This window comes from Diachasma alloeum, unplaced genomic scaffold (genome assembly GCF_001412515.2).
Source record: "Diachasma alloeum isolate Michigan unplaced genomic scaffold, Dall2.0 Dall_scaffold_00326, whole genome shotgun sequence".
Lineage (NCBI taxonomy): Eukaryota > Metazoa > Arthropoda > Insecta > Hymenoptera > Braconidae > Diachasma > Diachasma alloeum.
The window spans coordinates 262282-286466 of NW_021680465.1; the positions used below are offsets into that span (position 1 = coordinate 262282).

At 38.6% G+C, this 24185-nt stretch overlaps 2 protein-coding genes across 2 annotated transcripts; one reads left to right on the forward strand and one right to left on the reverse strand.

Moving 5' to 3' along the window:
* The first annotated feature begins 458 nt into the window (after positions 1-458).
* On the forward strand, positions 459-23985 carry LOC107040262 (putative oxidoreductase GLYR1 homolog). The gene is made up of 10 exons (XM_015260275.1): positions 459-565; positions 656-692; positions 3068-3156; positions 3239-3365; positions 3528-3629; positions 3716-3907; positions 4751-4924; positions 21565-21675; positions 21945-22389; positions 22738-23985. The coding sequence occupies exons 1-10, from the start codon at positions 531-533 to the stop codon at positions 22935-22937; spliced, it is 1512 nt and encodes a 503-aa protein (XP_015115761.1). The 5' UTR covers positions 459-530; the 3' UTR covers positions 22938-23985.
* Positions 5818-12140, reverse strand: LOC107040261 (leucine-rich repeat and immunoglobulin-like domain-containing nogo receptor-interacting protein 3). Its single transcript, XM_015260274.2, has 3 exons — positions 9797-12140; positions 8940-9213; positions 5818-8666 (listed from the first exon to the last, which is right to left on the reverse strand). The coding sequence occupies exons 1-3, from the start codon at positions 11557-11559 to the stop codon at positions 8031-8033; spliced, it is 2673 nt and encodes an 890-aa protein (XP_015115760.1). The 5' UTR covers positions 11560-12140; the 3' UTR covers positions 5818-8030.
* Positions 23986-24185: the final 200 nt, after the last annotated feature.

Here is a 24185-nt window from a genome sequence, read left to right on the forward strand (position 1 = left end):
TCGCAGTACCTCCAAACCAAACCCAAAGTCAATGATCTAAAATTTTTACTCAAACCTTCATTCAATTAATTCCCACTAAAAATGAAATTCAGGAATCATCGAATTAATTTGAAACTTCCGCTCTAATTAGTGTTTACATCTGGCATCAACTGCGCCCCCACGTGATCTCCAGTGGAACCAAAAGTGTCTGCAGCACCGGAGTTCAAGGCGCCAGCGGAAGTGGTTTCTTCTTCACTGGAGAAAAAATAATAAAATTAGTGCAAGTGTAGGAGACATGTCGTTGAAAAAAAATAGTTCGATGTTGTTTGATTATTCTTGTCATCTTCCTCTTCGTCCCTCGGAGCACACTGAGAGGAGTTGTGGGTTATTTTCGATCGTTTAGGATTCAATTTGACTCGCGTAGTGAATACATGCCGCGGGGGGTGGGGATATCGAGTGCTTTGGCCCACGGGGTGATACACAAACGACGCTATACGGTTTCTCCAGTCAGTCGCTTGGCGAACGCTCGTGCGAAACGATCTGTTGTCAACATGTCTGAGACGTACAAAGTTGGAGATCTCGTATGGTGTGTATAAAAAGCCCATCCAAACCCGTGCACTCGTCCCCGAATCACCGACAAGTGGAATTAATTGATTAAAATTTTTCGAAATTCCAGGGCGAAGATGAAGGGATTCTCACCGTGGCCCGGCCGGGTAAGTCCGAAATTTCACTCCCTTAGCTCCTTAACGGTTTTCCCCACTGTTATATTTCAAGTGAGCACTAATGCCGCGCGCCACGCATCAATTTTCCCTCCCGCCATGTCATTTTTGGCGGGATTATTTACCTTCTGGGTTTTCTCGGTGGAATTCACCTCTTTCGTTGGTGTTTTTTTTTTTCGGGACATTTTTGGTTTAATCTCCCCCACGGTGGGCCCCATCACTCCCGCCACACCCCGGGGATTTTCGAATTCAAATTGGCGCGCAGGTATCCAGAGAAATAACCTAGAATTTTTGGGAACTTATTGGAGGGGTTGCTGTTATGGGATGGACAGATAGATTGGGTTTATATGCTCTGGAGGCTCTATATTTTAATGCCCACAGTTGTAAAGAAAGAATCGAATTAGTGGATTCAATAAATTGAGGCAAAGAACAGGTGGAAATAGGTGTTATCAGAAAAGGGTTTGCAATTGTGGAGTAGGTTGATTGTTTTCAATTTAGTAGTTAGTCTTCAATTTATATATTTATATATTTTGATACTCGTGGCTTATAACGAATAAATACCTATGGTTTATAAGGAAACAGGTCAACAGGTTCATCGAAAATGGAGCATAGAATTTTTGTGAACCCATTGCATTAGAGAGACTCCAGTGCGTATAAACCCTATATTCTGATTGCTGTATTCCTATGATTCCTATATTCTGATGAAAAATAATTCAATTGATAGATTTAAAAAAATAGCGGGAAATGGATATTATGTATTAAAAATAGAACCTACAATTTTTTTCACTTATTGCACAGGGTTTGGAATTGTGGAGTAATGGGATTTGGATTTATTCGTCGTGTTTATGCATTCTGGAGTCTATATTTTTATCCCCCGAGTTTATAAAAAAATAATTTTATTGATAGATTCAAGAATTCGAGAGATGAAATAAGGGGAGAATAGGTATCCATCGAAAATAAAACATAGAATTGTTGCTCACTTGTTTCATTGCGAGAGATATGGGTTTGTTTTTCGTGTTGATGTCCTCTCGAGTCCCTAGATTTTCGTCCCTATACTTTATGAAACAATAATCCAATCGATGTGTGAAAGAGAAACAATAGAAGGGAAGATTTAAATGCATCAATAATAGCACTTAGAGCTGATTTTTACTCATTGTATTGGAGGGGATTATGGAGTAGATTTATTCGGATGAACGACAGGTTTACAAGAATAATTACGGAGTATTTATGTTATTCTGAATGAAAAATTATCCTTCACGTCTCCCAGAATAGCTCGATTTTATTATCATGGAGTTATAGTGTATTTGTTTTATTGATCATTATGAATGAAAAGGGTTTCCCTCACATTGGCTCTATCTCATTGGTGAATGGAGTTCACCTGGTCATTCGGTTGAGGGTTACGATTAAATGAGAGAAGATAATTGATCGAGTTTTCTGCGTGCTGATGGGATAATGAAAGTTGTTTTCGGTGTTTGTTTATTCAATTGTGAAATCCTTTCGCGACCTGTGTATCCAATTTCGGAACACACCTCAATTTTTTTCTTGATTGTTCAATTTTTGGTTGGATTAATTTTTATTTTTATTGATGTATTTATTGCTTCGTACAGACTTTTAAGGGGTGATCACACATATTTTTCACATCCTTAGCAACCCCATGTACATTTAAATGTAGAACAGTTCATACAATCAACAAGTAGCCCTAATTAAATTATAAAGATGTTACTAATGAACTATGAAAAGTAATTCGGGGGAAGAGAAAGAGGAAATAAAAATGATGGTGGGGGTGAGGGGATAATCACACAATCTTCGATGAACCGAGTCTCATTCTGCAACTTGAGAAGATATCTTGAAAATACAAAACAATCGAAAAATTCCATTCTGCAGGTCTCGAGTTATTAACGATCAAAGACGGAGCTTACTTCCCCCTAATATTCACAATGTCATGACCTGTTGTATGGCATAAGCATAAATTTCTTGCGATTGAATCCTACCACAAAATCCTGAATCGATGTACGAGGCTGAAAAAAATCTTGAGTAATTAGAATTCGAAAAGTTTTCTCAGCGCAGTTCTGCTCATATTTTGCAGTTTCAGACGTTCGAACTGAATAGAGATGGGAAAGATGTAAAAATCGAATCCCTCAAAGTTGTCATTAATTTCAAAAGGATGGAAAATCAATTGATTTCATTTTTAGAAATTTACTCGCGAGGCAAAAAATTTCTACTTCTCTTCAAAATGAAGTTTCAGCTGCATATCCAGTTGCATATCCATGAAGAGAATTAATCCCTGTAATAATCAAGTATCTAAGCCCATCCGTCGATTGAACCCAGAGAGATTCAACATAAATTTGATTGTATGTTCACATCCAAAGGTGTCGAACCCATCGAAGGACTTGAAGAAGCCCTCGCATAGCAAAAAGTCGCCGATCTATTGCATATTCTTCTTCGGCACGAACAACTAGTGAGTATCATCCACCCATTCTATCTAATCATTCTTGAATAAAACAAGAGTGCAATTAAATGAAAATTCTCTGCTTCTCTAGTGGATGGATTGAGGAGTCAAATATGAAGTCGTATCGTGAGCACAAGGAGACCTGCATAAAGTTGAACAAGAGTGCGGCTTTCAAAGATGCTATTGAGGCTATCGAGGAATTCATTGCCAAAGGACAGGTAATGATCGATTCCCGAACGATTACATTGATTCAATTCTATTAAAAAAATAAAAACTCTCCTGTCTGCCACGATTATCGATTAATTTCCCCTTATTCACCGTTAATTATTCTCCAAACTTTTTTCAAAACCCCAATGTAAATGTCTCGGTTCGTGCATCAGGTGTTTGAGGACGGCTTGGATCCAGATTCTCTCTTCGACAGGCTAAAGGAGGAGAGCATAGTTGTTGAGAAGAAGACTCCAAAGATTACGAAGCCTCGCAAGGTCAGTATTAGAACAAATTATTATGGAAGCATCTGCAAGTGGTTCAGAGGTATTCAATTAATATTTGATTATACCTTCATCCCCAGGAAACTCCAAAGGCGAAGAGGATTGACACGAGTGTGGAGCGTCGTCCAGCTAAGAAGCAGCGACGTGAGTCGAGCGCAAGCAACAGCAATCGCATCGGTAGTCCAAGTCCAACGTTGAATCATTCTTCACCCTCTCCACCAAGAAAATCAACATCTACTTTACTCGACAGACCAGCTAATATTGCAAGACCTGTAAGTATATTTGAATAATTTTACTTTTCAAAAATACTCCGACTGTTCAACTCCAATTCCCTGATAATAATTAATAATTCAAACTAAGACAAATATCATAAAAATACAATGCTAATATTATTGAATAATATTTAATAGTTTTAATTAGTTATTTAACTCTTCAAGTTGAGAGAGAAATGTTTGAACTGAAAATGTTTGACTCAATGATTACTTGAGTTTCTTGTCATTATTGAATTAAATTACGTTTTAAAAATTTAGTAATTAATTTTTTTGTGATATTTTTAAAGTTTTGAATTACTCATTGGTCGATTAGTTTTTTTTATGGACATTTAAATGGAGAATCGCTCGAATTTTCAAAGTTTGGATATGATTTTTCGATTGAGTAATTAGATTGAATGGAAGACGCGATTAGAGTAATTGTACACGTGTACTCAAAATTTAGAGTTTTGCGAGCTGAATGATGGTTGACGATTATAATCTGAAACTCGAACAGTGGTTCTCAATCAAGGGGAACTAGTGCGCATGCCCCCTATCGAGTGTAGCCAACGACCCGCGTATATCTCAAATAATGTTGACTTTGACCAGTTTCTTGATTTCCCTGGATTATTTCATTTATTTTAATTCCGTGCTTCAATTATATGATTATGAGAAATGCATCTACATTTTCCTATTAATTTTTTTATTGTAAAATTTACAATTGATCCATTCACGAATCTAGCTTTATAAATTATTTAATGAGATGACTAATTTTTTGGAAAATAAATTCTTTCGTTTGATGGAAAATGAAGGGGTTTCAAAGAATCATTGATAAAATGACAAAAAAAATTACTTTTATCCTCAAAGGTAACACCACCACTTGACGTAGAGACACTCTCGCAGACTCTGAAAGAGAAGAACATTCTTCCATCAAATCTTAAATTCGGCTTCCTCGGTCTCGGCATAATGGGCAGTGGAATTGTCAAGAACCTCATTAACAGTGGGCACAGCGTCATCGTCTGGAACAGAACTCAAGAAAAGGTATGTACCAAACGATCAAAAATAATCACTTCCTCAATTTTACCTCTTCAAGATGCCCCCTTCTCTCCATAATATGCGTCGCCCAGAACTCGTCTCCATTCAGTTCCTAACGATAAGAATCCTAATATTAACCTGTTCATGCAGATGTGATGAGATAGAATGATCCATGCCCGTGAAAAAAATTATTCCATACTTTATTGCAACAGGAGTAACATCAACTATTACATCTTCATTAATTTTTACAATAATTCAATCAATTATTTATTTTATCAATTATTTATTATTTTAATGGTAACATTTCCCCTAGATTGAATTATATTAATGCAAAATTTCGTGGCATGTCACAGACAAGTTGTTGACAATCGACAACAAGAAATTTTCCCTCGAAATAAAAAAAAGAATTTCCCGTGAGATTCGATGCCAATCGGTCACTCCCTCAATTTTACCTCTTCGAGTTTCCCCATTCCGTTCATACTCTGCGTCGTCCAGAACTCCTCTCCATTCAGTCTAATGACAAGAGTCCTAACATCAAGCTGTTCATGAAAACAAAATTATTCCATAATTTATTACGACAGGAGTGACATCAACTATGATATCTTCATTAATATTTACAATAATTCAATTAATTACTTACAATTCCCCCTAGATTATATTAACGGGAAATTTCTTGACATGTCACAGACAAGTTGTCGACAATTGACAACAAGGCATTTTTCCTCCAATTAAACAAACTAATTTTTCGTGAGATTCAATGTCTCAATTAAAAAAAAAATTGCCCCATTCCCCTCACTCTATGCGTCGCCCTCAAGTCCTCCTCATCCATTTTTCAACAATGAGAGCCCTAACATCAAGCCGTTCATAGAGATGTGATGAGAAAGAATTATCGATACGAATGAAAAAAATTATTCTATAATTTATTGCAACAGGAGTTACATTCTCTATCATCTTTATTAATATTTACAATAATTCAATAAACTATTTACAATTACACCTAGATTTGATTATATTGACGTCAAATTCGTTGACAAGTCACAGTCGAGTTGTCGGCAATCGACAACGAGAAGTTTTTCCTCGAAACTAAAAAAAAATCATTTCTCGCGAAATTCAATGCCAATCGGTCCTATGGAGAAGTGAGGGAAGACAAAATTGCCGGTCGACAGTATGGCGGAGCCACTCTTCACTCTGTCATACTCGTTACACCGATTACGTAATAACACGAGGAGACGTACTCGACCTGTTCGTTAACGTCACCGATGACGCTATCTCCGTTGATAGTGATTAATCGCGTTTTCAGCTGATGTCGCCCATTGTTTTCAATTTATTCCATGAAAATAGCCCGTCCAATTAGATTTCTTCAAAATCTAATCAATTAAAAATACCAATCGATCGATCTTTGGTTAAAAATATCGTGTAATTGAATCTAAATTTGAGTACACTCAGATAATAATTTATTTAAACATTCCAATTCGTCTAAATTCAACTATATTCATTACTCGTTTCATTAGAACTGAGCAAAAATGATATTTTTCCACAGCTGCATCTACACAATTCCTCGAAATTCTCTTTATTTTCAAAACTCCTCATTCTCTCAAGCTACAGGTGAGGGAATAATCCCCATAATTCATTTCATTTCTATCTAGTGATAATTTAATTCTACTTGTACCCCTCAAAATTCATACAGAACTCAAAGGTTGATACTTATGTTCTACTTATGAATATAATCAGACAAGATGACCATGTATAAAAATATTTATGCGGAAGGAAGCATAAATACCAACTTCCGGGAATGGAGAGACTGAGTGAGAGTGCAACTCCCCAGTATTCCAAATATTTCAATCAAGAACACATCATATTTATTCATCCACAATTCTCATTCAACATCACCAATTGTTCGCATAGAAAAAAAAATTGTTTCTCGTGCATATCGACATTTAATAACTTGTTCAATCAACAATAACTTGGAAATAATTTAATCATCACGTTTGTATTGTTGTCAATAATATCCAGCAGAGCATTCAATTCTCATGAGTTCATTGAATACAGTAGTCTCACGTGGTACCTACAATTTCAAAATAGCGGAGAGGAAACAAGCACTAGACTGATGAGTATCAACTAGTCGTTGTTAATTACTGCTCCATTAATTATTGCATTGTCAATTGACAATTTGGCAACAAGCACATCCGATACATGTAACTAATAATCACCAGCTACAGTTGCATTGACGATAAAAATCTGTCAGCTGAGGGGATGAATTCAATAGAAATCTATGAATTTATTCGTTAAACTCATCGGAAGACGTATTCTCAGATCTATTGCGCCATTTACCTCAAAAGTATAGCCAGAATTTTTATCATCTAGTCCTATCGAAATACCTGCAATTGCCAATCTCAAGTCCACGTCACTTATTCTCAGCGACTAAACATGTGTTTTATATTTGCGATATATTTCAGCCTTTTGTTGGCAATCGAGAGGAGAGTGACTACTTATCACTCCATTAATCGTTACTTGTCATTTCAATAATGTTTCATGCAATCTCTATGACATGAAACTGCTGTTTCTCAAACTCTCTGCGGTTGACCAAAAATAACTGTCTACTGAGCATAATAACAAGAGCATTCTGAACCCAATAGTCTTCACCCAGTCAATCTCGCTCGATTTATCCTCACCCATCCAAATTTACCCGAGAAAAAAATGTCTCCAACCTTTATACTCAATTGACGCCTAGGAATTGGCAGAAATAGCATAATATTTACTCTAAAATCTCCATTTCAGTGATGAATATTAATCTGGATGGGTCTCCCCGAAATTTAAAAAAACACAGAACAAGTATTTTTCGTATCATCCTGGCACACATGGGTTTATTAATTTTTCAAAATCATCTGTTCCCTTCGAATCACTCGTATACAATCGCGTCAGGTACAGCAGTGCCCGAGCACCAGCATCATGACACAATTATCCTCGAAACATCTACGGAAGGCACATCGCCACACGTTGAACTCGCCCGAAAATTGATGAGAAGAAAAAAAACATTGCACCTCATCTCGCATCAATCACAGTATTCGTAAATTATTTAACAATCAATGTTATTTATCACACTTTAAATTTATCATAGCCGTGTTTCACGTGGCAATTCCGGCATACTTGCTGAAGGGCCGAGTAAACCAAGTACCTCCGGCATACTTGCCTGATCTCTGCCTATAAATTCAGCGCTGGTGCCACGATAAACCGGCGTATTGACATCAAACCCCTTGGCCACAGTCTCCTCACTCTGTTCACCCTCATTACGAAACAACAAATTACCCCTGAAGTGTTCAAACGGTGGCGGTGGCCCATCCTCGATGTAATTAATATGAATTCCATCAATGAATCCAGGACCATGTGGACTGGCTGCGGAAAACTCGGTCGGTGTGTAATACTCACTATTGAGATCCTCATTGCTCGCACAACCGTCCAATCTATCCAATTTCCTCTTGAAATAAGACTCCATCTCGGGTCCATTCATATCCTTTCCATCAAAAACACACGAATCACTCCTTCCGCATGATCCACTCCGGCAATTATCGAAGTATAGATTTGGCAGATTCTCCAATACTTTGTTCAACGTTTGCTGCTGATACTTGTAGCTCTCGCGTAATCGCAGTACCTGGTGTGCGCTGAACTTTCGTATTTTGTTTCGTTGAAAAACGTAGTTCTCACGCACCCAATTGAGCTGGCCAGTTGAATAATCACGTACACGTTTGACCTGTTTAAGAGCACCAAATTTCCATCGTGAAATTCGTATTCTTGTGCATTCTACCGATGCAGCTGAAACTAGTGCATTATTCGACGGCAGAAAATTCAATTTAGGAGATTTTTCAGGGTTCAAGGGTCAAACAATCATCAGAGCGAATTCTTTTCCCCCGTAGATTCGGCTAAATCGAATCTTCTGTTCGCGAATTTTTAGCTAGTTTCAGCTCAACTTGGTTTTGTTGAATAGAGAGAAAAAAATTGCGGGGAAAACTGGTGGCGGCATTACCTGATCGTAGTATTGATCCTTGAGTGTCGTTAGATGGCTCGTTCCGTAATCCCTGATGTCCCTAATGTGTCGCATCTGTCCCTCATAGCTGTCCCTTATCCACTCAACTTGCTGTGCACAATTGTCCTTGATCCTGTGTACTTGCTGGGTGTAATTTTCACGTAAACGCTCGAGCTGCTGACTCTTGTACTGCTCGATGTTATCAAGCATTTGGTATATTTGTTTAGCACGTGTACCGCGTCTGCAGCAGGAACACCAGCTACAACAGCCGCATCTGAGACAGTATTATTAGTTTTATTTTTTATTCATTCGCGTTGAACTCAGCAGGGACTCGGGGAGATGAAACTGAAACTAGCGGCATTTTAGCCAGCGGAGAATTCGATTCAGGGGTTTTTTGAGGGTTCAAAGATCAAGCAATCGTGTGAGCCATTTTTTTGTCAAGAACGAACAAGTTTGCTCATGACTTTAAAATATTTTTTCACCCCTAGAATACCCTAAAGCGAATCCTTCGCCAATTTTAACTAACAGAACGTTAGCCAGCGGAAAATTCAATTGAGAGAATTTTTGAGGGTTCAAAGGTCAAAAAATCATCTGAGCAATTTTTTTCAGATGCGAACACATTTGTTCATGACTTTGAAATATTTTTTCACCCCTACAATCCCTTAAATCAAATCTTTCCCTAGTTTCAACTAACGGAATGTTAACTAGCGGAAAATTTAATTTAGAGGATTCTTGAGGGTTCAAAGGCCAAATAATCATGCGCGCAATGTTTTCCAAGTGCCAACGATTTTACTCATGACTTCCAGCGGCAAATCTTCCGCTAGTTTCAGCCTCACCTCAATGAATTGAATACTTACCGACTGAATACATAACGTAGAAACTGTACAAACAGAGTTAGCAATAGAAATATTACAGTACAAGCAGCACCAACTACTATACTGAATATTTTAATTTCGTAATAAGTTATTGGATTCATCCTGAGGTAAACGAAGGTAGTCATATTGGCAATTGGATTGACAGCAAAGCACTTGTACCGTCCTACATCCTGTCTAAGTAGATTTGTAATGAGAAGTGAGCCATTCTCCATTAGTCTAACGTGCCCCATATTCCCCAAATTTCTCATGCCCTGAGCGCCGTGATGGGCTGGATGATCGTGAAAGGGATCGGGAAACGATGGATCCGGATTCCAATGGAATATCTCCAATTGTGGTGTCACCCAGGTCAACGATGGCGCTGGATTGCCATTGAACTCGCACTCTAGCAGTACCGAGCTATTCAAACGATGCAATACCTCAGTATCAGTGACATGAGTTAAGAATGGTGCTGTACAGTTTAAGTAACGTAGAGCCTGGATAGTGTCGACAGTCTCGGTTTGTCCACAACTCAATCCAGATTCAAATGCAGTTCTGTGTGCATGGTTCTCAGCCCACTTGACGAACCAAAACATTCGGCAATCGCACGCCCACGGATTGCCCTGTAGATGTAGATGCTCTAGGCGTTTGAGGTGAGCCAGTGATGCTGGTAAAAACGTTAAATCGTTGTCGCGAAGATTCAGATTGCGCAGTTCAGAAAGATGATTCAGTGTTTTGGCTTCGATGCCACGAAGAGGACTGTTGGATATCGTGAGGTTCTCCAGTTTTGAAAGGCCAATTAAATCCTCATTTCTCAGTACTTCAATTCTCGTTTTGTCCAGGACCAGTGATCTCAACTCTGGCACTGGTCTCCAAACGTCCCTCGGTAATTTCGTTAATCTTGTACCTCCAAGGTTCACGTATACGAGATTATTGAGGCCCTGGAATGCTGTATTTGATAAATTAGCAATGGGATTGCCGGATATGTCTAAATCCTCGAGTTGTGATAATTCTGAGAAGAAGCTCCTTGGAAGTATATCAATGTCATTACTGGACATATCAAGATGCTGTAGTTTCCTTAATCCTGAGAACAAACGACTAGGCAACTTGGTGAGATGATTGGAGGACAAATGAAGACTGAGTAATTCACGATTTGGCTTGAACGTGTGATCCGGCAATGATACAATACGATTGCCACTAAGATCGAGATGAGTTAGGGATTTAACAACGATAAATGCTTGATAAGGAAGCACAGCTATTTGATTGTGTGCCAGTAGGAGTATCTCCAACGATTCTAATCCCCGAACAGCAGACCTGGGGAGGCTCGTCAATGAATTGCCGGTTAAATTGAGGTATCTCAAACGATTTAATGGAGCTAACACGTCCTCTGGCAATGTTGCAATACGATTGTCACCTAGATCCAGGTGTTCTAACAATGGAGTCGATAGAAAAACTCCTGGCCCTATTCTCTCTATTCCACTTGATCGCCAAATGAGCCGCTGCAGGAGATCTGATGATTCTAAAGCAGCAACTGATAGTTCTGCTGCTCTGACATTCGTCAGTACAACGTTTTTTGCATTTACCGGCAAACCGAGGCCTAAAAAACTCCTCCCCACGCAGTAAAAATTCTCCCCGTCGCACTGACATCCCGCTGGGCACTCGACAATCCCTGCACTCGTTGCACAATTTATTACCGCGAGAATTATCAGTATCACCAGCATCAGAGGGGATTGGCAATATCTCTGAATAATGGACACACGGATTTTCATCACTGGTACCTGCTAATTGATATCGTAATGATGATCTCCAGCCACCTCCCATCTCCTGTGGCTCTGAGGCCGTACTCTCCGTAGCCCCGTTGGTTCCCCCGTTTATAATTTCAACAATCGCCAGGTGCCAGCTACCAAAACAAAGTCAATCAGTCTCTCTTGTTTCACTTATTTAACGACGCTAATTACGAAAAACGGATGTTGGGGGGATAGTTAACCGTTGGCGAAGTATCCAAACGCTCTTCCAGTCAGCGTATTGACAAATTCATTGCTCCACTCTGATGTCATAGTTAACGGCGGTCCTACAATTGTTAGTAAATACAGGGAGATTGCTATTATGAGTGGTTTAATCTCGTGTGCGACGTTAGGTTGTGAAATTCTGTTCGAATTTTCCCGCTTGCTGGGTGCCACTCTGCTCGCTGATGGATACGTGTCACATGACGCGAGAGCAGTTGAGTTTTGTTTAACATAAAACAGTTGCTATATTTCACATGGCGCACACAATCTCCACAACGCTCACCAGACAAAAACTGACTGAAGCGATGGTCTCAAAGCTCCTCGTGGCCTACCAGCGGTGGAGAGATATCTGGCAACACTGGAAATGTCGTTGTTCGGGGGCTACTGGTCCTCTGCGCATGGCAACCCTGCGGGAGTGCTCTCCCTACCCCCCCGTTTTTGCTGTTGGCTAACGGAGAGACCCGCTGTTGTGCGGAACGAAAAGCAAGAAGGACGAGAAAGATCGACCAGGGGAACCCACGCGCGCCTGGGAGACTGAATTCCCTCGGCTTTACTGGGCATGTCTCTCTCTAAGCGGGGCTTTATACATCTCTGTTGATGGCTGAAGCTCTGAAAAACCGAGTGGGAACTGCTGAAACGGGGAACTGTACTCACATTGCACAGGGGATATTGGGGACATAGGGCTGTTTGAAAATTACTCTGGCAATTTTGGGGGAAAAATTTTGTTATTTTTTATAACGATCCATTCATGTGGATTTTATATTTTTTTGGCACTGAAACATCAGTCGAATTTGTCAGAATTCAATGACATTGACATTCTCGGATGCACGAGACGATGAAAATTATTGAGAATTCAAGCAATTTTTAATTCAGATTATGAGTTTGGAAATTCTAGATGTCGATGAAATATCAATACACGCTTACATTGGAAAATAAATTCACAACATTCAGAATTAAAGTGCAATTTATTAGTTGAATTCAATAGCGAATAGGTAAAGCGGTTTAAGTCGACTAAGGGAGATAACGAAATTTCTGTAATAACATTTGTTGTAGCTCTCAATCGGCTCTACAAAAAAGGTTATAACAAAAATTTGACTCTCTCCCGTAGATTTCGAGATTTTCATTGAAAACTGGTCAATAATCAAAATTGACTTGTATCGTTTTATCACTTCGCTACTGCATTAAAAAAAAATTAACAGTGCGACATTTATGCGATCTGAAGAAATTCGCCTGTGACTCTGCAGGAAGTTAATGTTGATGGAGATGTGCATTGTTTATTACGCGACCGTTTATTTATATTCCAGAAATGCGATACAATTATGACGTGCACGTCCGCCATTTCTCAATGGTTGGAGATTGCTTTTATGATAATTATTGGAATAGTCTGTGGGGTAATTAGGGGAGTTGTTAAAATTTCGGTGATTTTAGTTTTATTTAAGTTTTCGTTCCTTTTACGAGATCCCCTGAGGCCTGAGGGGGAGAATATCTTGATGCCATTACATTACATTTTATCGAAAAACAAAAGGTTCTTTCAAGAAGTCCATTTATATTTTACTACATCCGTTAGATATTTATTTTGAATACTTACTATCTTGTCATCTCCAAATAGACTTTAATCCCCGGCAATTAGTCTTTATTGTTGAAGTAAATGTCTTGAGGTGCAGAGATGGATTTATGATAAAGATTGAGTAGTTCTGATGTCGGAGTGAGAGACTTGCTTTGGCGAAGGAATTTTATCAGGTCGATCGGGAGAATTGATCTAGATTTTACGATTATAGTTGCGATTATCTTCTATTCGTGTTATCGTGATGGAGACATTGACGAAAATGTAAACTAGAGTGCGAATGAGTTTAAAGTATTTTTCATTTTTTCATTCCCGAATGCATGGCGGGGCTAAGGTAAATATTTAGAGGTGCAAATAGTCTCGACTATTCATCCCTCGACCTCATCTCCACTTCTGTCCTCTCGTTGTCACTCGCACAATGACTTCAAACGGAATTGTTAAAAAATCTTTGCCATTGTGAAATCGTCTTTGATGATTTCCCCCAAAAGAAGAGAGTGAAGATTTTAACTCCCCCAGTCACCTCATTTTTTTAAATGTTTGTTGAATCTATTAATACCCCGGCAGAGAGGAAATACTGTGACACGAAACCGCGGCGAACCAGCGGTATTTTTTCGTTTGATTTCTTTCTCTGAAATCCGCTATTTCTGGGTGGACTTGTAGGTTTTCTCAGGCAGTGCCACTGCGTGGTAAATTGATGACTGAAGTAGGAAACGTATAGGTAACCGATGTCCGAGGTCACTCGCTCTCATTTCATGCAAAAGGTCAGCTTCGAACGTTATATTATCTGGCTCTTGTAAATAATTATCAGTCGTGAGTCGATCCTCATTTATTTTCATTGGACATTGCGGTTTCGGCTTGAATTTTTGTTTACGCGAAACTTTATACTGGAGATGTATATTTATTACGGCCTTGGATTTCTCTACGTGATTTTAACTTCGCGAATTATATAGAGGTGGGGAATATAATTTTGAAAGAACCAGAGATCTTTAACTCAATAATTTAATTCTATTTCAATGCCATGGTAAAAATTTTTGCATGAAATTTCCGATGAATATATTCTTGAATTTTCTATTAATTGAAAATTCCAATGTGCGAAGGAATTCTTCTATGAATTCCGCTCAAAAATTTTGAATTTCATTGAATTTTTAGTGAAATCTGAAATTTCATAATTTTCCCAACTAAATTACATTCAATCTCACTCTCCTATTTTTTTTAATAGTGTGGATTTGAAAAATATGAATACAATATAACATGAAATTTGAAATAATCTCAAGAAAGATAAAAGACCAGCAGTTCTGTTTCCCTCCCACAAGAGCACAATTTATTATTTAATCGTCTCGCAGAAAATAAAAATTCCCTATTAGCTGATAAAATTAATGTGCACTCCTAATTGCTTCCACGTTTTACATCTTCCAAGTATTTTCTCGTTCGTTGTTTCAATGTATTGCGATTAAGAAACGCATAAAAACTTGACATCGTCACAATTCCCAGTCACGAATGCTGTTATTTAATTCTTAATTTCGCATTATCATCAGTGTTTTCAATTTTCTCATTTTACATATTCATTCATTGTAAAAAAAAATCACAACCGATCCATGAAGAATTCATAAATCGATATGAACCGTGAAAAATACGCATGTTTGTTTAAACGAACGATTATCGTCTTGTTATCGCATACGTAGCAGCCATGCCACGACAATAATAACATGCACACGAGCTCCGTTCAAACACGAGATATACCTCTTCCCACCTTACCACTTATCTCACCTCGGTAATCCTCTTTTTATTTTCCTCCTTGAATAGCTCCTTCCGCGTATCCCCGAAGGATTTATATTACCCTCGGAAGAGCTCAGTTGCCAGAGCACAAGATTTCATATTCTCGAGTTGTAAAAACACCTAGTAAAAGTCGTAAGTATGGCCCAAGGACTCCGAGAAAAACGAATGAAGAATCGTGAATGGAGTAAATCGCCACATTCACTCAGAACATTTATTCCCCCATTCGTCGGGGGATGATAATAAATTGGGGTTGGGACTGTAGGTCATTTCAAGGACCTTCCGAGGCACTCGTGCACACGTAAGACTCAAGTTTTCTGCGTATTTTCTCAGGAAACTAGAGAGAAGCGTTTCAAATCCCCCAACCCACAGGTACATCCGACTATTCGGACTTGGTACGCTGGGTCACGTCTGGGATATCGACGCAGCCTCGGTTGGTCATGGTCAGGGAAAAACTTTGTATGTGTGCAGTGGAATTATCTGCTCTATTACAATGAATGCATTCATCTGCATATCTATGCAGTTTGATGGATTGTTATGCGCAATGCTTTTATCAAATTATTGTCAAAATTGGGAATAATCTGTTTGGAATTATAGTGTTGAAAGTTTTTGGTTGAAATTCGCGGTACAATTTGCGAAAAATTTCGTCACGTTTTAATTCCACGGAAGTTTCAAAGAATTTTGTCAGAACTGCGAATTTCAGCTCAATTATTCCATAAAACATAACAGAAATGAGGATAATTTCGGTAAATATATTGTTCAATTTTCAATTAATTGACACTGAATATTCATGTTTTGATTGAAAGTTCAAATAAATTCAGTAATTCTCCTCGTAATGATGTTAAAAAATCTAAAATTTCAGTGAATTTTTAGTGAACTGTGAAGATAAATTTCTCATTAAAAATGCAATGAGCACCAAAAAATTTCGCGACAAATGCACATTTTCTAAAACAATTATTTCACCGCACTATTTCTGCACTTCCGTTTATACTCATCAAGTCTCGACAATTCTAGAGACGTTTAAAAATAATCAAAACCGATGTTTATTTGCATCGAAGAGCGAGTGTTCCCAGACGAGCTATAAAAATTTCGTAGAGTGGGAGAAATAAAGAGGAATCGTGCGTTGAAAGGAAATAAAAGCGTGCATGAAGGACGGAGGGGAAGTGAAATAGTGGAGGAGGGTACCGCGGTCATGAGCGGTTGCCTTCGGATCAGCTGGGCTGTGCGCAGTGTTGCCATTCTTCGGTTGACAGCGCACAGGGGTACCCAGCTGCGATCAATATTCCTTGGCACTGGCAACGCCGGCCCTGAGGGGGATCAAATGAAGGCCCGACTGGTACGAATGCCTGCACCGTCTTCTCTTGCTCTCTCCCGTATTCCCCTGCGCTTAACTTTTCTTGTATTTTTTTTTTCACTCGGAGTTCCTCTCTCGGGGGCTTTATTCTCACTCACACCGAGTGCCATATGCCCTCTCGCGCCATTCATACTTCATTTATTACGAGGGAATTTATTTAACCTTTCCCGTCTTCTCTGGGATCCTCCGTTTTTAGATGAGTTGGATTTTATCTATCATGAGAATTCAGTTCATGCGGGAAACGATATTACTTCCGGGGGTTTTGCACGAGGGGACGTGTGGGTGGGTGAACTGTGGAGGGATTGTGAGAAAGCATGAGGTTGTACACACATCGGACACAATCTCCCACGTCGGGCATAATGTGGATTAATATAAAACACTTTCGAAAAGGCCAAGTCAGCTTTATCCTCGGTTGTATCGCGATAAGAATTTTTTGTTGATTTTTTTGTGTAAATGGAGAGCACTCCATCTTTGGATGGTGTGTATTTCCATTTTTATGTACTGATTTCAATTCGTCTGTTTTCATTCATGAGAGGGTCCCTGAGATACGAGGGATATGAAAAATTGAGAGAATTCATTTGGTCGTCATGCGAGATTCTAAATCAATAACTTCTGTTTGTTTCAATCTTATGGAAAAGTTTCAGTTTACGGTTGGAGAAAAGGTTCGAGCGGCAATATTGATTCTGGTGTTCGTGGAGTTTTTTTATCAGGAGAAATTGATGAAAATGGGAATTGAACTTCTTACAAGGCTCGTCTGATTGGACAGTCTCTCGTAAAAATTTATTTTCGTTTCCAATCATTGAAATTATACCATTTCGATTATTTTTGGAGTGAAAATACTGGAGTTTTCAATTTCCCTTTGGAATGTAGAATATTTTTAGGGGATGTTTGGTGATGTAAGAGGAATAAAGTAATTTTCCGAGACGTTATTGTTGAGCCAGTAAAATCTGAACAAAAATTCTCATAAAAATTTCACCATTTGCTTATTTTATATTAATTTATATATAAATATCCACTGATATTTATCAAAAATACATCCAAAGGGATCCCCATCTCCTCATAAATGATATTTACATGTTCATAAATGTCTCCCAATTACGAATAATCCCTTCTCCCCCAGAAAATTAATTTCCACAGAAGCTTTTATAATTAGATAACCCACACTATCGCAGCATCGTGAACAGAAATGAGTTGGATTACCCAGGTGAATACCGAGGTTAAATTCCCGCGGTTACACGAAGGTCGCGATAGTCGCACACCATTGGTTGTAACACCTCATGAGTAACCCCCACCCCCGGGGATTATCGATTCATCAGCGTATCGAATAGCAATAACGCAAAAATAAACATAAACCAAATGACGATTAATTATTGTGTAGGGGAGGGTAGGGTAAAACGGACACTGGACTTTTTTTGAAATATTCATGACGTGTTGAATTGTTTATGAAATGGAATAATTTTATTTTTCAATTGAAGAACAATGATTCCTCTTTGTGATGAGCTGAGACTGAGCTCAATTGATAAATCTGTTTCTGAGTTATGGATATTTTTAAAAAAGTCCAGTGTCCATTTTACCCTACCCTCCCCTAATCGACATATTTGTCCGGCGAACTGACAGTTTCCATTCAACGACCCGTATTGATTAATTATTTCCCTGAATAAGGAACAATTAAGCAACGGTACCTCCTTGAATTAATTAAGAGTAAAAATAAAACACGAATTACTTGAAATTAGTTCAAAGAACTTAGTCACAGCGAGTTGTTCTCCATAAATACTCGAGACTCGGGCTGATGTAGCCGGTTTCTGAGAGTGTGTGAGTACAAATGCTGAATATAAATTCAGCCGGGCATTAACCCATGACAATGAAAGATGAATAAAAAAGGGAGAATACAATGTTTGACTTCCGGTGGATATAGAGTGTTAGCGCTATTGCTGAGGTCTCGATGGAAGTAGTTGTGATGGGCATGAGGTCGATAGAATATTCCATTTCCGGCGCCAGTTTCATTGCTCTTATCGCAACGCCTACTATTTATGGTGATAAGAGGAATACAATTAATGACGTTTTTGGAATTCACGTGGGTTCGGTGTTGAAATTTTCAGGTGGAATTTGTGCAGTGGGGGGAACTTTCGCTCATGAACAATCAATGAGGCATTAATTAGGGACGATTGTGCAATGGAAATATGAATTATTAATTGCAGAGAGATTCGCTCGTTTTGTTCTAGTGAATTTATTAGAGGGGAGTTTGCATTTAATTGTTTTAGTATCAACGTGAGACAATGCGTACAGCATTCATTACTATTCGTAATAAATTATGAAAAAATCAGGGGTTGTGAATTTTCTTTCTATTTCTTCGAGATTTCTGTTGCTTTATCCACGTTTGGGGGGAGTCCCCTCAAGAACTCGAGAATTGGAGAGGTGATAACGCGATTTCACACAAAAAAAAGCAAAGATTGATTTGAGATTTCAAAGGTCTTGAAATCATTAGTGAAGCGGTAAGCCGAGTTAAGTAGATTTTCACTATTAGCCAGTTTTTGCTGAATATCTCGGAATCTAAGAGAGATAGCAAAATTTTTCTCATGACTTTTTTTATAACGCTCTATTGGCTCTACAAAAAAGGTTATGACAAAAATCTTTCTATCTCTTTTAGATTCCGAGATATTCGTCAAAAACTAGCCAATAGTAAAAATCGACTTAACCCGATTTACCGCTTCGCTACTGAAATGAGATATTTCAAAAAATTTAATTCACATTTTTAAAATAAAAAACTTAATAGAATATTTGTAAGTCCCAAAGTGAGACTTGAAAATATTAATTTTAGACTTCAAAGGTCTCAGTTTGAGATCCTTCACTCGTTCAATTTTAGTGAATTTATTAGAGGATTTTGCATTTGATGTTTTTAGTATCTACGTCAGGCAATACGTGCAGAATTCATTACTATCCATGATCTGACGGTGTTATAAATTCCCCGGAATTTTTTTTGTATTTATTCGGGATTTATTATACTTCATTGGCCCGTGGGTCCTTCGGCGGTGCCAACTCATCCCCCCGAAAACCGGAAAAACATTTTTGTTGACTCACATTTGGGAAGAATCCCCTCAAGAACTAGCAAGGAATATCCAGCAGTTCAAGGTCCTAGGTCATGGGTTCCACGTGTCGTTTGCACGCATGTGCGCAAAGTGCTCCACTTTCTGTTGATTACTATTGTCTTCCAGTTTCCCCAAGAAGCCCAGAAAGCCTTCAACAATAGTGAGAACCTTTTTAGCCGGCAGGAACGAGCCGAGGGTCAATCAATCATCCGAAGAAGCTTCCGCAATTGACACTATTGACGTGGGAATTTCTTCGGCCTTCCTCATCTAGACTGTGACGTAAGAATGAGACAAATGTCTTCTCCTTGCTCCCTCGAATCAGAGTCAATCTAATCGTTAATTGAAAGGTAGCTCCGTAGGTTGAGGCCAGCCGGCGCGGTCTGGTTAGCCCCCGGTAGGTCTGGTAAGCCCGTTCTGTTTTTATTTCCACATAAAAAGGAAACTTTTTCACCGCCCGGCAACTGCGGACGTGGCAACGGCGCCTGCTATCGGACACCCGTCCAAATGCCCCCATATGCATCCGTCTAGAGGATATAAACCCGCCGCCATTTACCACTAAACATGGAAATGCTGGCTTTTTCATTTTTTTTATTCATTGAAGCTCTCGTGGAGGGACTCCAAACTTTTAAACTCATTCATTCAATATTACACTTCATCTTGAGCTTCAGTGTTGAAAAAATTTGACTCAATTTTTCGAAAATAGAACTTGAATTGAATTTAAAGGGAAAAAGTAATTGAAATTCCAAGTTTCTCTGAAAATTCAAGTAGAGTCCGAATTTTTTTAGTGGCAGGAAAGCGGAAATTCCACAATTTACATGAATTTTTGAGTGAAAATGAATATTCACGGCCAAATCCCTTGAATTTTCAGGAAATGGTTTTAAAATTCTTAGAATTCCCGGAATTTTTAATGAATTCAAGGAGATTTCTCTCAATTTTCCCAGAGTAATTAACCTGAAATTTACAGTTCCCTCGGATTTTTCCATGAAATTATCAATTTTCATAGCCGAAATTCCCGGAAATTTCAGTGTAAAATTTTTAACAGTATTGTACTATTAGAAATTCTAAATTTAATTTTTTATATCAATTTCTTAAATAAAACACCCCCAGTTATTCTCAATTTTTAAAGTCAGATGAGTTGGAGAAATATTCTTCACGTCTTTTGAGACCATTGACTGTAATATAATAAATGCCACGCCTCGCCTTCCAATTCAGATAAGCTCCTGTAATTCTAAAATCCCCGAACATCGTCAACGATTCTGCATGCTGCAGCATCATTAAACCCCCATCCAATTACCCGAGAATTCATTCATCATCGGAATGATCAAACCAATTGTCGTCGGTGCACATAAACCCTCGAGTCTCGTGCAGTTTATCCTCATCGGTACATTCTAATTTCCGTTTGCTGGGAGTGGCGGGTTCTGGGAGAAAGATAAAACAGTAGTTTCATCATGATTGCATAATCCAGCAAGTCCATGTTGAAAATGGGTTTTAAGTAATGCTGTTGGAGATTCATGGGAGCATTAAACATAATGGCAAGTTGTTTCGTGAGATCATGGCGTCGGTTGAAGCATTCTGGAAGATTCCGAAGGAACTCGAATGGCTTCTAGGCATCAATTATTGGGGAATTTGCGAGTGGACATTTCTCCTTTCGATTTTTTTTCGAGAAATGGAGGATGGGCGGGGGATCGGGGATGATTGAAGGATGTTGAGGACATTGGGAAAGGCGTTGGGTGTGATGGCGTCGGTTGATGATGTGGCGAAAGCGAGCGTAACAGCGTCAGGTAGCTACGTGATGGGTTCAGCGAAGCGAATGGCGTGCGGCTTCCTCTGGGGCCGCCATCTGCAGTCTCCTCGGTGAAGCACTTCTTTCATGTTCTGAATGTCTGCTAGATGGCGGAGGATGTTCTTGGAGGGCGGGAGAATATTCGAAATGGTTTCAAGTCATTTTTCAATGCATCAAACGATTAATTGATTTAATTTTCGTGTTCCAGTGTCAAGACTTCGTTAAAGCTGGCGCAGAGCAGGGATTAACACCCTCGGACGTTGTTCTCGCTGCGGACATCACATTTTCGTGTGTAGCAGATCCCCAAGCAGCTAAAGATGTAAGTATTTAAGCTGTTTTTGACTATTGGTCGGTTTTCAGTGAATATCACGGAATCTAAGAGAGATAGAAAAATTGTTGTTATGAACTTTTTTGTAGAGCAAAATGAGAGCGACGAAAAAGAAAATTACGAAAATTTCGCTAGTTCACTTAGATTCGGAGATATTCTGCTAAAACTCGACGGTTTAACCGGTTCACTACTGAAGTTACTTGAAATAAAGTGAAATGTCTGGAAAGAATGGGGAATTAATCTTCAATTTTGATCGACAGATGGTATTTGGCAACTGCGGAGTTCTCACAGAAATATCCCCAGAGAAGGGTTACGTCGAGATGACGGGAATCGACGCAGAGACCTCCCAAGACATTGCCGAGGCGATAAACACGAAAGGTGGACGGTACCTCGAGGCCCAGGTCCAGGGCAGCAAAACCCACGCCCAGGAGGGAACCCTCGTGATTTTAGCTGCTGGTGACAGATCATTATTCGACGAATGCCAGTCTTGTTTCGAGGCAATGGGCAAGAATAGTTTTTACCTCGGTGAAGTTGGTAATGCCTCCAAGATGAATCTTGTTCTTCAGTTGATGGCCGGAGTGACGCTTGCTGGACTTGCTGAGAGCATGGCACTTGCTGATCGCGCTGGCCTACAGCAGAAGGATGTTCTCGAGGTGCTGGAGCTCACTTCGTTGGCGTGTCCAGCTATTTTGGATAAGGGGAGAGGTATTAGAGGCATTTTATGACGTGAAATCGATTTTAAATGTCCGATGGGAGGAAACATTAGAGCAGATTTACTTGAGGGAAATTAACTTGATGGAAGGAAATTTAATCTTTCATTGTACGACAATCATTTGATCTCCGTCAACTCCATAAGTTTATTCCAAAAATACATTGACCAGGAAAGAATAAAAAAACAATCCAGGAGAAAAAGTTTGCAGGGGAAATATGTCTAAGGAAACAACAAAAGATTTCTTCAATAGAACATATAATTTTTTCTCCCAGTGTAAATAAAACGATTACAAATGTTGGATATTGAATGTAATATTAATATTCATGATATTTATATTTTAGCAATAATCGAAGGTGGTTTCCCAACTCAGTTACCCCTTCAGCACATGCAAAAGGACTTGAGATTGTCCCTGGGTATGTCGGACCAACTGGAGCAACCACTACCCCTAGCAGCAGCTGCTAATGAAGTTTATAAACACGCAAAACGTCTTGGATACGGTGAACACGATGCATCAGCTGTTTATATTCGAGCCAGGTTCTAACCAGGGGCTTAATCCATCGGGGCTATTTGCTATAACCGTATTTATTGCAATACCCAAATGTTCCTCCCCCCAGAGGCAGATTAAAATGAATAAAAAACGTTGTGGATTTACTTTAGAATGATTATTTGAATGCGTGTGGAGACAATGAAATTCAGTGTGCGCTATTGCCAAAGGAATTTGGAGACTGCTTCGAGCGGGGTTAACAATGGCACAACAATGTGAAATTGCATAACAACATTTTCCTGTTTTCTTTAATTTTTTTTTTCTAATGAACTTATTCTTTTCATTTTTGTTAGTAAATATATAGAGTTCGATGAATTTGTAAAACGAAATTGCGAACGATCGGAGAGTTGATCAATCAATTGTAAAATTTAAGGAATTTTATCTGTTACTTTTGTTTTTCTTTTTTTAAGGGAAAGATAACAGGGTCGTTCCTGATGTTTTTTTACATCTCACGAGTGCAGCCTACCATTGTAGACATAGATTTCTCTGTCAGTTCATCGTCTGTCAAATGAATTCACTAATTTTTCCAGTTTTTTCCCTCAAAACATTGTTTTTTATTATTTTTGATCAAAATAATTGACTTGAAATTTTGAGAATTTTTGAGAATGTGCCTTAGGATGTCACTCGATTGAGAAAACAATGTGTAAATTAATTCATCATCAGGGGAAAGTAATTTCAATGAATGACTTTTCCTTTAGGGAGCTATTGTTGTATCTAATTTTCCTGTAATCCGATCTTGTGTTTATTGGGAGACGTAGGGGATCAGAATGATGGGAGATTGACGATTTATCTGGTGCAATGATTTGTTTAATTATGTCAGCGGGACCAGATGGATTACTTTTTTGGTCTAAAACAGATGCATTAGACGATAAATTATGGAACAAATGGTATTTCAATGAAATACGAAACAAAATAACGTAATTGCATTAATTATCTAACGTGTTAACTTGAAAAATTTGCTAATCGATTTAATGATTTGATAAGGCCTGTAATTGACATTTTATTAGCATAATTGATGATTTAATAAAGGAATAATTGAAATCAACATTTCAAATGTGTCATAATGATTGTGGAAATGGAATTTTCAGTAATTTTGTGATCTCCATCATCTCTTCCTATATTTTCTCTGAATAATTTTAATCAACAACCGATCGTTGGGCAATTTCTCACCAAAAACCTGGGAAAATTCACTCTAGCCATGACTATTGTGAGAGGAGATGAATTCGAAAGTTACTTCAACTTTTT

What these genes read in the sequence shown, in the direction of transcription:
- LOC107040262 (XM_015260275.1), top strand. Translation starts at nt 531, where the DNA reads ATGTCTGAGACGTACAAAGTTGGAGATCTCGTATG. An exon ending in AAAGTTGGAGATCTCGTATG is followed by an intron (nt 566 to 655) that starts GTGTGTATAAAA and finishes TCGAAATTCCAG; the next exon opens with GGCGAAGATGAAGGGATTCT. An exon ending in ATCCCCAAGCAGCTAAAGAT is followed by an intron (nt 21,676 to 21,944) that starts GTAAGTATTTAA and finishes TTTGATCGACAG; the next exon opens with ATGGTATTTGGCAACTGCGG.
- LOC107040261 (XM_015260274.2), bottom strand. Translation starts at nt 11,559, where the DNA reads ATGAAAATCCGTGTGTCCATTATTCAGAGATATTGCCAATCCCCTCTG. An exon ending in CTACGTTATGTATTCAGTCG is followed by an intron (nt 9,214 to 9,796) that starts GTAAGTATTCAA and finishes ATACTGTCTCAG; the next exon opens with ATGCGGCTGTTGTAGCTGGT. An exon ending in AGGATCAATACTACGATCAG is followed by an intron (nt 8,667 to 8,939) that starts GTAATGCCGCCA and finishes GCTCTTAAACAG; the next exon opens with GTCAAACGTGTACGTGATTA.